At 47.1% G+C, this 13,884-nt stretch overlaps 1 protein-coding gene across 1 annotated transcript; it reads right to left on the bottom strand.

Annotated features, from left to right (window-relative positions):
- Positions 1–4,415: 4,415 nt before the first annotated feature.
- On the bottom strand, positions 4,416–13,566 carry LOC123061736 (uncharacterized). The gene is made up of 8 exons (XM_044484972.1): positions 13,193–13,566; positions 12,998–13,065; positions 12,708–12,855; positions 12,543–12,623; positions 11,707–11,793; positions 11,470–11,555; positions 11,252–11,372; positions 4,416–4,657 (listed from the first exon to the last, which is right to left on the bottom strand). Exons 1-8 carry the CDS (start codon positions 13,448–13,450, stop codon positions 4,583–4,585), a joined length of 924 nt encoding a protein of 307 aa, XP_044340907.1. The 5' UTR covers positions 13,451–13,566; the 3' UTR covers positions 4,416–4,582.
- Positions 13,567–13,884: the final 318 nt, after the last annotated feature.

Here is a 13,884-nt window from a genome sequence, read left to right as displayed (position 1 = left end):
TGCGAATGGAGAAACAATAGTGCAGACATGCTTTTCTTCAAACTAAAGATTTGTCTCCTCCATTAGTTAAGAAAAATGTGTCAAGGTTTTAACGAAAAGGAACAACAACAAAACAAGAGAGAAGTCCATATTACAACCGCCCTTTCCTTCCCCTCCCTCGTCGCGCCGCCGCCTGAGGCGCCGCCGGCGAAGCCCGGGCGGGCTCCAGTGATGGCGGCGGCGGGGTGTTTCCCCTAGGTCTCTTCTTCCCTCTCGTCTTGGGAGCATCTAGCGGCTGGAGGAGGGCCTCGGGAGCTTTGATCTGGACTTGTGGGCACGGCGACCTAGGGGTGCGAGGCTCCGTGGCGGGTGCTGGCCGGGGGCTGGCGGGGCTTGGATGCTCCGGCGCGTGGCTAGATGCTGCGGTGGAGGTTGATTCCTCTTCCCAGATCTGGTCGGGGCCTGGCCGCGGTCGTTGGCGTCCCGGTCCGATGCGCATCAGGCGTCCGGCGGCAGGACTCGGCGGCCAGCTAGGGCTGGATCCCGGGGTGGCGGAGGATGTGTCGGCGGCTATGGACTTGCGATGGGCGATGCGGCGGCCGCGGTGTTGGACGATCTGTGCACAAGAAGCTTGATGGAGGCCATTGGAATAGATCTGGGTGAAGACCTGCTCGCGGCTGCTGCCGAGGCCAGCGATGGCGGCACTATTCGGTGTCGTTCCCTTGTTGAAGGCATCGATGTTGAGACATTCCAGGCCACTACTTGCTACCTTCGGGGGAAACCCTAGATCAGTAAATCGGATGACGGCGGCATTATCGTGTCGTTTCACTCTTGTGGCGTCATTCTTGGAGGTGTGCACGGGCTCGAGGGACTAGTGGACGCATTATTTGGTGGAGCGGTGCTTCATCCTACACATTAATGGTGGCGTATCTTGGCGGCGTGGCGCAGTGAAGACTCGTCGTCCGATGTGTGGCGAGGGACTCACGCAGGAGGGTGACGTTGTCTGGCGTCATGGTGGCGTCGATGGCAGAGAGGCCGGGCAAGGTGGATGCAGCAGTACAACACTGAAGATGGATTGGTGGCAGGTGGCTGCGGCGACCTCATACCCGGCAGGCGTCCTGGTTGAGAAGTGCGTCGGACTGGTGGGTGCCTCATACCCGGAGGCGTCCTGATTGGGACCTCGGGTCTTAGATGTTAGGTTTCGCTGCGAGGTCTATTTGGTATTAGGCCCAAACTATCAGCATCCCTTTATCAACTGGATAGGAGTAGCGACAGATGTTACCTAGACGGTGGCTTTAATCTTACTGTTGTATCATTTTATAAGGTCTTATGTGAATAATTAATAAAATGGCTGCATGCATCGTTCAGATGCAGAGATCGGGAGTGCTCCTCCTTTTTTTTAAAAAAACCTGAACTCTTTAATTTGTCTAAAATTCAACTCCAACCTCTAAAATCGCGTAAGATTCAACCTTTTTTTTGCGGGGTGCATAAGATTCAACTTTGGGCTGACAAAACCGGCTACGACTCAACCCTTCTCGCCCCTGACCCTGGCTTTGACCCGTTGACCGTTGGGTCAAAGCCATGTCAGCGTTTTGGCAGTCCAGGCAGAAAATGAAATTCAATGCTATTCTTGATTTTGTTAAGTAAAAATGTCTGAAACTTTCCCAGAATGATCAATATACTTTTATATTTAACAGAATGTTCTTAAAAATTATTGATATTTTCATTTTTTGGACAAAATTTGACAAAAATTGGGGCTGAAAATGTAATTGCATGTATAAATATGTTTGGCAGAAAAATCTGAAAGTTTCCTAGAATGATCAGCATACTATTGTTGTTTTAGAGAATTACTTCAATCTTTTTATGGTTACTTTTATTTTTGGTGCAAAATTTGACCAGAACAAAATGTAATTTCAGGTTAATTTTAAACCTTTGAGCAAAACAATATGAAACTTTCTTAGAATGATCAACATAACATTTTTTATTTTATATAATTATCTAAAAAAAGTATGGATACTTTATTTTCTGCCCAAAATTTGACACCCAATGGGGCTGAAAATGTAATTTCAGATTAATTTTAAATCTGTTTGGCAAAAAACACTAAAGTTGCTGCTGACTGGATGTTTAATGGGTCAAAATCAAGCCTACTCAGCGAAAACCAGGTTTAGTGGAGAGAATGGTTGATCCTGCCAGTTTTTTTTGGAACGGAGGTAAAAGTTTTGCCTCATTGATTAGTTAATACTCCCTCCGTCCCAAAATTCTTGTCTTAGATTTGTCTAGATCCGTATCTAGACGAATATAAGACAAGAATTTTGGAACGGAGGGAGTAAGAGAATTGCCCAGTTAATTAATGAAAGACAGGATGTAAACCAATATAAACGAAGCATGTACTAACTACTCACATGGCAAGAAAACCCCACAATCGCACAGGCGGCCTCCGCTAGACTCTCTGATTACACAACATCGACAAACGTCGACATTGCTACTACGCCATGTGACCCCCGACAAGAACACCTCCACATAAGACATCAAACACCTTCCAACCCACAACGACGACCCAATCCAAGAGGACGGGCCGAGAGACTGAACATCATCCATCAAGCAGCCAGAGACGCCTTGCCTATGGCGCCACTCTTGCCTTTTCTCACTTTTTTTGTTTGTCTCTTATTGGCGTCCCTGTCAAAAGGCAAGCAATCGAACTACTCCAAATCCAGGCCAGTTTTGGATAGTTCATGGTTGAATCTTAGCCGGTTTTAGAGTTCGGAGTTGAACCTTAGACACACCGAAGAGTTCAAGGTTGTAATATGGACTTCTCTCGAAAAACAAAGGGAATTGCTCTCGCAACATTGATATACACAAATGTTTAGCTCCAGATCCTCAGATCCTAATGAAAAAACAAATGTTTAGCTCTCGCGATTGCCCAATGCTTAGCCTTCCTCTTAATGTTTGCAACTTGCACAACGAGCAAATAATACAATTAGGGCACCTACGCTTCTTCAAACTGTCGGTGGCGCACATCCTAACTGACTACCATGTGAATAACTTGACCTTTGGGCGGGGAATTCATGGAGGTAAGCGTGACCCCAAAAATTTGAGCTTGGTATGCAAAAGTTGCATAGTGTTCCCCAGTTACCGAAAACTTGCAAATTATGTCGCCGGGGCTTCCTCATATAGGTGGATTTGATCAAGGCGAGCACACAACTCCACAAAAATGGGCGACATGAGCCCAAGTTAGGCCGTTTCTCATGTGATGTTTTTTTATCCAAGCAGTTTTCAACTAAGGCTTGCCTAACATTCCAATTCTTCCTAGTTGAGATCTCAAAAATGAACATCATTTGGCTTTTAACCATGCAATCAGCCAATCACAGAGTTTCCCTAAAGGGGCCTTCTCACCATAGCCTATGGTGATGGGTTTTTTTTTGTTTGAGGATTTGGTGATGGTTGTTAAGGCATCTTCAATGCGAACGTCCAAACCTCCTCTATATGTTTGGATCGTACGATCCATACACTTTTAGACTTCCAATGTGGACACCCATTTTGTGCCGGACCGGTTTGGACGTCTAAAATCCGCCTAGTCCGGCCCCAAATCGAGGGCCCCCCCCCCCCCCCCCCCCCCCACCCCCAAATCCATCCTAGCCTTGGGCAGCCCAAAGCCGCATCGCACCCTGATGGAGTCCCTCCAAGGCGTGTGAGGTTTCTGGTTTCCAGAGACATCGTCGGCATACCGTGCTTCACGACAAGGACACACAGGCGACATGTTTGTATGCGAACACATCCATGCATCAGAGTTCTTCCTTACTCTTGCAGACCCCACATCACCACCCTCATTTCTTATTTCTCCTCCGAGCCACTCATCTGCCTAGATCTGGCGGCAACAGAACATTCGGTTCCCGAACCGAGAGGAACAAACGTTCAATTAGAACCTTTTATGTTTCTTAACAGATGATCAATTACTCTGTTGATAGTTGTTACATGTGACAAATTTTAGGTGTGGTCCTTCCACGCTATCACACCATAAACATAATCTACAAATTTTGAAGCAACCAAACCATACGTAGCTATGGAATATTGTACCACTAAAACATTTGTACTTTTGTTTTGAACGTTCGGTAGTACTCCCTCCGTTCCTAAATATTTGTCTTTTTAGAGATTTCAAATGAACTACCACATGCGGATGTATATAGACTTATTTTCGAGTGTAGATTCACTCATTTTGCTTCGTATGTAGTCACTTGCTGAAATCTTTAGAAAGACAAATATTTAGGAACGGAGGGAGTAGAATGGATACATTATTTTCACGTCACAGTTTAGGTGGCCCAATCATCAAAGTTCAGGGATTAATTCAGATTTTTTTAGTTAACAAAACATATTAGCCCATTATCCACCTGTTAGAGATATACAAGTATGTGAATGACAGAACGCCTGCCTTTTCCTAATAGAAAAAAAATACTCAACACTGCAGAATATACGAGTGAGTGCCACATATGAAATCATGTACATGTAAATAGACCGGAGTCGTTAGTAGTCACCTCTTGGTAGAAATATATGTGCGTCAGCTAGTATTTGGTCTTTTAAGCAAAATTCCGATACAAAATATATTTAATTAAGCAGTTTTCTTTCTAGAGCAAACAATGTACATCGGATCTGTTTGTCCTGGATTGGGAGATATATCAACAGCCTGTAAAAACAGAAAAGGATCTGCATCAAGGGGCTTGATTTGAACACATAAAGGCGGAGATTGTTACAACCATGTACCTAGTATGTACAGGTACATGTAAATGCAAAATTTAGGAGGCCATTGAACCCTTGCTAGGAATGCTGAAATCTGAGATGGGCTCTAGGCCCATATTGCAATTTCTGAAAAATCTCTAAGGGCCCATGTGGGTTATATGGCACTAGGTGTGTGGGAAGTTTAGTCCCACCTTGGAAGTGGAAGGAGAGTTGGAGTGGTTTATAAGGGACTCTCTCCCTCATGCTATTGGAGCTTGAGAAGAGATGAGGCCCTCGCGCACTCCTCCTCCTCCGCTCGCCTCGCCACGCCTCGTCACGACGCGCCGCGCCGCGGGTTGCGGGATTGAGCCGAGCCGAGCCGAGCTCACTCCTATGCGCTTCTTTTTGCCGGTCAGGAACGGAGAGTCTTTGACAGGTGGGGCCACGATCTGAGACGTCGGGTTCAGCCCACGTCTCTCCACGCGCGGCCGCACATATATATGTGGGGCGCTGCCAACCCTAGCTGTCACGAAACAGAACGCATCTCCGCCTCCACGCCCACGTCGTTCCTCTGCTGCTGCTGCCGCCGGCGACTCCGTCCCGTTCACCGCGTACACGGTTGACGGGAGAGCAGGCCTCCGAAACCACGCCTCTCCGGATCCTGTACGGGGAGAGGGGCGATTAGGTTTTTGGGTAGCGACTACGCGACTGCTCGCTTCTGTTCATCTACGTCCGCATCACCTTCATCATCACCATGTCGACCGACACCGACCGTGCCGCCGCTGAGAAAGCCGAGGCGGACAAGAAGGCCGCCGAGGATGCCGCGGCTGCTGTCACCGCCACCGCCACCGCGTGGCCGATTGGAGGGTATACATCGCTTATCCCTCTCGTGTTTCTTTCTGTTGTAGCAGTACTAGCGGTATGCGTAGATGTCTCTACTATATGCGTAGTACATGCTCTGTTAGATCATAATCAGTATGTTATCAATGCTGTCCATGTCATGCTCATGATTTATTCATGGATTAATTTAATCGAAAAACTGCCTATTTACTCAACAATCCAAAAACCTAATATCTGTAGGAGTTTTTCGAATTCTGGTTTTGCTGCTGCACTGAAACCGTCCCCGTTTACGGGGACGTACTTTAAGCGTTGGCAGACTAAAACCACCTTATGGCTCACGGCCATGAACGTGTTCTGGGTCGCCGGTGTGACTCCTACAGGAACGATCGCTCCTGAACAGGAGAAGGCGTTTAAGGAGGCCACCGTGGTGTTCCTCGGGGCAGTTCTGAGCGTGATTGGAGATAAGCTGGTTGATGCATATTTACATATGCGGTCTGCCAAGGACTTGTGGGAGGCGCTCGAATCTAAGTTCGGGGCTGCCGATGCAGGGAGCGAGATGTATATTATAGAGCAGTTCCACGATTACAAGATGGTTGAAAACCGTCCTGTATTGGAGCAGGCTCATGAGATAATATGCATTGTTAAGGAGCTTGAGCTTCTTAAGTGCGAGTTACCGGGCAAATTTGTCGCGGGCTGCATAATCGCTAAGCTCCCCAATTCCTGGAGGAACTTTGCCACCACTCTGAAACATCAGAGGCGTGAATTCTCTGTGGAGGATGTCATTGGCCATCTGAGTGTTGAGCAGAACTCAAGGGCAAAGGACTCGCACGGAAAAGGGGTCGAAGGAACTTCTGTGGCCAATATGGTGCATCAGAAGAACTCCAATTCCCACAAGCCCAGGGGAAAGAACGGTGTCCAACAGACTGCCGACTTTAAGAAGAAGGGTAAGAAGACCTTCAAGAAGAACAAGAAGGATGAGGGCTGCTTTACTTGTGGTTCGGCTGAACATTGGGCCAACAAGTGCCCAAACAAGTTTAAGAAGTCAGGACAGGACTCCAAGTCTGTCAACATGATTGTGAGCAACAATGAGAATGGTGCATCTGGGTACGGTAATTTATTTACTGTTTTTTCAGTGTTTCAGCCTACCGATTGGTGGGTGGATACAGGTGCAGGTGTTCATGTGTGTGCTGACATTTCATTGTTCTCTTCTTACCAGGTCACAGGCCACGGGTCCGTATTGATGGGGAATGGCGCGAGTGCTTCTGTTCATGGTGTTGGCACGGTCGATCTGAAGTTTACTTCGGGAAGGATCGTGCAGCTGAAGAACGTGCAGCATGTCCCCGCCATCAAGAAGAACCTCGTTAGTGGCTCCCTTCTATGTAGAGAAGGGTTTAAGTTGGTATTCGAGTCTAATAAATTAGTTGTTACTAAGTATGGACTATTTGTTGGAAAAGGTTATGAGAGCGGAGGGATGTTCCGCCTTTCCCTCGCAGATTTTTGTAATAAAGTCGTGAACCATATTCATTCGAATGTTAATGAATCTGAAGTTTGGCATTCACGTCTTTGTCACATTAGTTTTGGTGTTATGACGCGGCTAGCCAAGTTGGATTTAATCCCGAGTTTCACTTTAGCCAAAGGTTCTAAGTGCCTTTCATGTGTGCAAGCTAAGCAACCTCGCAAGCCTCATAAGGCCGCGGAGGAGAGACACCTGGCACCATTAGAACTCATACATTCTGATCTTTGCGAGATGAATGGTGTGTTGACTAAAGGTGGAAAGAGATACTTCATGACATTGATAGATGATTCCACTAGATATTGCTATGTGTATCTGTTAAATACTAAAGATGAGGCTCTACACTACTTTAAAATCTATAAGGCAGAAGTTGAAAATCAACTTGAAAAGAAAATTAAACGAGTCCGGTCAGATCGTGGTGGAGAGTACTTCTCGAGTGAGTTTGATTCCTTCTGTGCGGAACACGGCATTATTCATGAGAGGACGCCTCCCTATTCACCCCAGTCAAACGGGGTTGCCGAGCGGAAAAACCGTACTCTAACTGATTTGGTTAACGCCATGTTAGATACATCGGGTTTATCCAAGGCATGGTGGGGGGAGGCTATATTGACGGCATGTCATGTCCTGAATAAAGTTCCGACAAAGGATAGTGAGATCACTCCCTATGAGAAATGGGCAAAGAGAAGGACGACACTCTCGTACTTGCGCACTTGGGGCTGTTTGGCGAAAGTCAACGTGCCGATCCCCAAAAAGCGTAAGCTTGGACATAAGACCGTGGACTGCATTAATTTGGGCTACGCTAAGAACAGCGTTGGCTATAGATTTCTAGTAGTGAAATCTGAGGTACCTGACCAGAAGATCGGTACAATTATGGAGTCTAAGGATGCTACATTCTTTGAGGATATTTTTCCTATGAGAGATATGCAAAGCACTTCTAGACAGGAATCTGAGGAGACTCCTGAACCTGCCATCCCTATGGAATATTATGAACAAACACATGATGAAAATCCCGAGGAGGATGACGAGGAAACCCTTGGTAGGGGCAAGAGACAAAGGACTGCAAAGACCTTTGGTGATGATTTCTTCGTGTACCTCGTGGATGATACTCCCACTTCTATTTCAGAAGCGTATGCCTCTCCAGAAGCTGACTACTGGAAGGATGCGGTCCGTAGCGAGATGGATTCCATCATGGCTAACGGGACATGGGAGATCACTGACTGTCCCTATGGTTGCAAACCACTGGGATGTAAGTGGGTGTTCAAAAAGAAGCTTAGGCCCGATGGTACGATTGAAAAGTACAAGGCTAGGCTTGTGGCCAAGGGCTATGACCAGCAAGAAGAGGAAGATTTCTTTGATACTTATTCACCTGTGGCTAGACTGACCACCATTCGAGTATTACTCTCGTTGGCGGCCTCACATGGTCTTCTCGTCCATCAGATGGATGTTAAGACGGCTTTTCTAAATGGAGAGCTAAAGGAGGAAATCTACATGCAACAGCCTGATGGCTTTGTGATAGATGGTCAGGAAAGAAAGGTGTGTAGGTTGATAAAATCTTTATATGGCCTGAAACAAGCACCTAAGCAATGGCATGATAAGTTTAATACAACTCTGACATCTGTTGGTTTCGTTGTTAATGAGGCTGATAAATGTGTATACTATCGCCATGGTGGGGGCGAAGGAGTTATACTGTGCTTGTATGTTGATGACATACTGATATTCGGAACCAACCTCAAAGTCATTGAGGAGGTTAAGTCCTTTCTGTCTCAGAACTTTGAGATGAAGGATCTTGGTGTGGCTGATGTTATCTTGAATATCAAGCTACTGAGAGATAATGAGGGTGGGATCACACTTCTGCAATCCCATTATGTTGAGAAGGTGTTGAGTCGCTTTGGATATTCGGACTGCACACCATCTCAAACACCATATGATCCTAGCGTGTTGATTCGAAAGTCCAAAGGCATGGCTAAAGATCAATTGAGATACTCTCAAATCATTGGTTCACTGATGTACCTAGCGAGCGCAACGAGGCCTGACATCGCGTTTGCTGTGAGCAAACTGAGCCGGTTTGTTTCCAAACCGGGTGATGTACATTGGCATGCTGTAGAAAGAGTTATGCGCTATCTGAAAGGTACTATGAACTATGGACTTCACTATACCGGATACCCGTCGGTACTTGAAGGGTATAGTGATGCGAATTGGATCTCTGATGCTGATGAGATGAAGGCCACAACTGGGTATATGTTTACTCTTGGAGGTGGCGCTGTTTCCTGGAAGTCTTGCAAGCAAACGATCTTAACGAGATCGACAATGGAAGCAGAATTAACGGCATTAGACACATCTGGTGTTGAAGCGAGATGGCTTCGAGATCTTTTGATGGACTTGCCATTGGTTGATAAACCGGTTCCGGCTATCCTTATGAACTGTGACAATCAGACTGTCATCACCAAGGTGAAGAGTTCAAAGGACAACATGAAGTCCACCAAACACATAAGAATGAGATTAAAAGCTGTCAGAAAATTAAGAAACTCCGGAGTGATAGCGTTGGACTATGTCCATACGGCTAAGAATCTGGCAGATCCCTTTACGAAAGGGCTATCACGTGTAGTGATAGATAGTGCATCGAGGGAGATGGGTATGAGACCCACATGAGTTACCATGGTGGTAACCCAACCTATGTGATCGGAGATCCCGTGAAGTAGGACCTGGGGAAACAAGCCAGTGGTGAACTGAGGAGAGTAACTTTACTAACCCACTCCGTTGGAGATGCAATACTCTCGGAAACTGTACGGAAGGATGACTATTGTCTTAATGTGTTCCAAGGCTTATATGTATAAGCAAGATGCTATCCTACAGAGCGATCTTTGGAGGAACACACCTATGTGAGCCCGACTGCTAGTCACAGTCTATGAGATTGGGGTGATCTCTAGTAAACTCATGAATAGGCCAGGAGTGTGACTTATATGCTCCACCCGAGGGGTCAGCCTTCGGCAGCCCAGTACTAGTAAGACATGTGGTGAAACTTCTTTACGCCAAACTGACAATTCAAGGCATAGTCCATTGTTCAGTTGTGAAGGAATGTAGCTACTTGCTCTAGGTGAAGCTCAACCTTAACAGGTCTTCACTGAAACACTAGTATATCAAAACAGTATTTGGAACAGAGGACACTATGGGCCCTCGAGATCTGGTGGGGGATTGCTGAAATCTGAGATGGGCTCTAGGCCCATATTGCAATTTCTGAAAAATCTCTAAGGGCCCATGTGGGTTATATGGCACTAGGTGTGTGGGAAGTTTAGTCCCACCTTGGAAGTGGAAGGAGAGTTGGAGTGGTTTATAAGGGACTCTCTCCCTCATGCTATTGGAGCTTGAGAAGAGATGAGGCCCTCGCGCACTCCTCCTCCTCCGCTCGCCTCGCCACGCCACGCCTCGTCACGACGCGCCGCGGGTTGCGGGATTGAGCCGAGCCGAGCTCACTCCTATGCGCTTCTTTTTGCCGGTCAGGAACGGAGAGTCTTTGACAGGTGGGGCCACGATCTGAGACGTCGGATCGTGGGCTACCGACTTGGACGTGGGTTCAGCCCACGTCTCTCCACGCGCGGCCGCACATATATATGTGGGGCGCTGCCAACCCTAGCCGTCACGAAACAGAACGCATCTCCGCCTCCACGCCCACGTCGTTCCTCTGCTGCTGCTGCCGCCGGCGACTCCGTCCCGTTCACCGCGTACACGGTTGACGGGAGAGCAGGCCTCCGAAACCACGCCTCTCCGGATCCTGTACGGGGAGAGGGGCGATTAGGTTTTTGGGTAGCGACTACGCGACTGCTCGCTTCTGTTCATCTACGTCCGCATCACCTTCATCATCACCATGTCGACCGACACCGACCGTGCCGCCGCTGAGAAAGCCGAGGCGGACAAGAAGGCCGCCGAGGATGCCGCGGCTGCTGTCACCGCCACCGCCACCGCGTGGCCGATTGGAGGGTATACATCGCTTATCCCTCTCGTGTTTCTTTCTGTTGTAGCAGTACTAGCGGTATGCGTAGATGTCTCTACTATATGCGTAGTACATGCTCTGTTAGATCATAATCAGTATGTTATCAATGCTGTCCATGTCATGCTCATGATTTATTCATGGATTAATTTAATCGAAAAACTGCCTATTTACTCAACAAGGAACACCATGTCGTGGCGTAAATTATTAGACAGATGGCATACCTCAGGGGGCTCGAACCCTCCAGCATAATGGTAGTATGCACCAACTATCCAAGCATGGTCAGCATCACCAGTTGATGTCCAAATGGATATAGCTTTTGTCCAAAAGCAGCGATTTGAAAAGCTGTATCCAGAGTTAAATCGTGATTAGAACAAATTACAGGAAAAACTGATATTCGAAAAACAGTTCTTATGGTCTTACCGGTCATGCTAGTTCTTACCTCATGATAGCTAATCCAGATGGTTTAAGTATTCGTCTCATCTCCTTAAAAACATCCATTGGTTTTGTCAAGTAGTCTACACTAACCTAGAAGCAAAAAAAGAAAAGAGGAAATTTATTATCATTCCATACATGCAACTAGATAGAGGCCCAAATGTAAGATTAGTAATATGTGTTATGCCTACAAAAGATGGACCAGTTGTTCAGCAGGACTGAATTCATCATAAGAACACCATACCACGTTCGTTATAACATCAAAGGTGTTATCGTCAAAAGGAAGCTTCGGATTCAAATTGAGGTCTTGCACAACATACTCTGTCAAAACCTATTATTACCAGCAAACAATCAAGAGAGTTGCCAATAAAATTAGGGTCGGTGTATCAGCCGAAAAGAAATAGCAACTGCAAGACGTGTTAATAGTACAAAGAGACATTCCTAGCAGAGCACATGTACACTATCATGTTTAGAATTATTTGCCATGGCCCCAATGGAGAGCCCTCAACTAGACTCAATAGTTACTGAACACATACATATATATAGCAGACCAAATACAAAATCACACTAATTTAGTAAAACCAAAGTTATATTTGAAAGAAATGAAGTTACATATCGTATCCAGTTACTAACTTACTATACTTCAGTTACAGACAGAGACTGATTGAAGTGCCTATCTTAACTTTTATCCTATTACCACCAGAAAAGGTTTCCTTTTCTCAACAGTCATTTCTTCTGTAGTAACATAGATACTACAGTATATATTTTAGTCATCATAAGTCGTATGACTACTACTCCCTCCGTCCCAAAATATAAGAACGTTTTTTACACTATACTAGTGTCAAAAACGTTTTTATACTTTGGGACAGAGGGAGTACCTCAAAAACCATCAGGAGAATCAGAATGCAGCATAACTCACCAACTGAGTCAATTGTTGTTCAATCCAAATAAAATAAAAATCGAGACCATGTTGCTCAATCCATAATGCTTTGAAAGCTGTTTCTATATAAGCTTATAACTGAAAAAGAGAATAGCAGACCAATTGTACAAAATCACACTAGTTCAGTAAGGAAGCAATACCGGATTCTTTTTCAGCTCGTTTTCATTCATACCCATCCCTACGATCTTCTCTTGCTTGTACCCAGCTGGATAATGGCTCACCTAGATAAAGTGCAAACCAGTAAGCCACTTGGCAAGAATACGTAGAGATGACAGGTATAACTTGGGAACTCCAAAAATTCCTACCCAGCTACTGCACATGTCCAGGATGGCCACGCCTGGAGTGTTGCTTGGAGGAAGAACTTGCGAGTAGTATTTTGTGAGCGCTCTGATTGCTGGGTCGTCAATGTGCGTGACAAAACGGGGAGCCGAATAGAACACAGTATCTGATGACCTGCCAAGTAAGAAGAACGAACCATACATCATCGGGGTATCAGGTCATACAAATAGATACAAGATTCATAAGCCACTGGCTACTCGGAATCCTGAAAATTTTGCTCGCGCACTGCGTGGTGAGTGTGCTCCGAGCTACTTACTCGTCGAAGCGGCCGAAGTCGTCGGGCTTGAAAGGGAACTCGTCCGGCCACTCCACATTCTTCAAAATCTGCAAAGCACGACGGACAATTTGCACAGCTCAAAGACATGCCGGTGCCGCGCCGCGCGCACGGCGCACTAGGAGTCTAGGACTCTAGGAGGAAGCAAAGAAAGTCTGGCCTGTGGCGCATACGAACCTCTTCGACCGGGGAGACCCCCTGCCTTGGCCGCGCCGCGGCCACGAACGAGCGGGACGGGGCACCACCGGAGGCCATGCGGGCGAGCTGGTCGACGAAAGCGGCGCCGAGGCCGAGGAAGACGCGCCGCGCTGCCTGCGGTGGCACCGGAGGACGGCGGGCACGTGGGACGGCGGCGGCGCGGACGCGAAGCGTCCTAGCGCGGGACCTTCTCAGAGCGACGAGGAGGAGGTCGGGGCGTGGCGCGAGGGTGGCCATGGGCGTGCAGACGGGCAGACGGCGGCGGTTAGGAGGGGGGCGCGACCCGGTGCCGCCATGTATGTGTGCAGGAGAGGCGTCGTGGCGCCACGCGCGTCGCAGAGACGTATCTGCCCGTGGAATGGATTGGGGTTGGCGTGGCTCGTTCGCTGGCTGCTGTGGACGCCTGTCGTGTGGGTCCTGTTTGCTCCCGTGAGATTACGACTTCGCCATAGTCACAGACAAACACGAACGCGGACTTCGTTAATGATGAACAAAGTGCAAAAGCAGGCTCTAAATTTGTGATTTCAGCTCGAATCTCTCCGAAAGGCGACAGGATTCAGTCAGTCAGTCAGTCGCATGGCAGAAGATCGAGAAATTTCCAAACAAACAATTTCAACGAAATCTTTCAATTTCTCATTAATGCATCCACACACACGTCAACGACTATGTGT

Source organism: Triticum aestivum, chromosome 3A (genome assembly GCF_018294505.1).
Source record: "Triticum aestivum cultivar Chinese Spring chromosome 3A, IWGSC CS RefSeq v2.1, whole genome shotgun sequence".
Taxonomy (NCBI): domain Eukaryota; kingdom Viridiplantae; phylum Streptophyta; class Magnoliopsida; order Poales; family Poaceae; genus Triticum; species Triticum aestivum.
Note: the sequence above shows the minus strand (reverse complement) of the source record. Positions and strands in the feature narration are given on the sequence as shown.

Excerpts from the sequence above, each read along its gene's own strand:
- LOC123061736 (XM_044484972.1), bottom strand. The coding sequence starts at position 13,450 with ATGGCCACCCTCGCGCCACGCCCCGACCTCCTCCTCGTCGCTCTGAGA. Across the intron at positions 13,066-13,192 it reads GGGTCTCCCCGGTCGAAGAG|ATTTTGAAGAATGTGGAGTG; the intron begins GTTCGTATGCGC and ends CGTGCTTTGCAG. Across the intron at positions 4,658-11,251 it reads GAGGGTTCGAGCCCCCTGAG|GCTGTTGATATATCTCCCAA; the intron begins GTATGCCATCTG and ends CTGTTTTTACAG.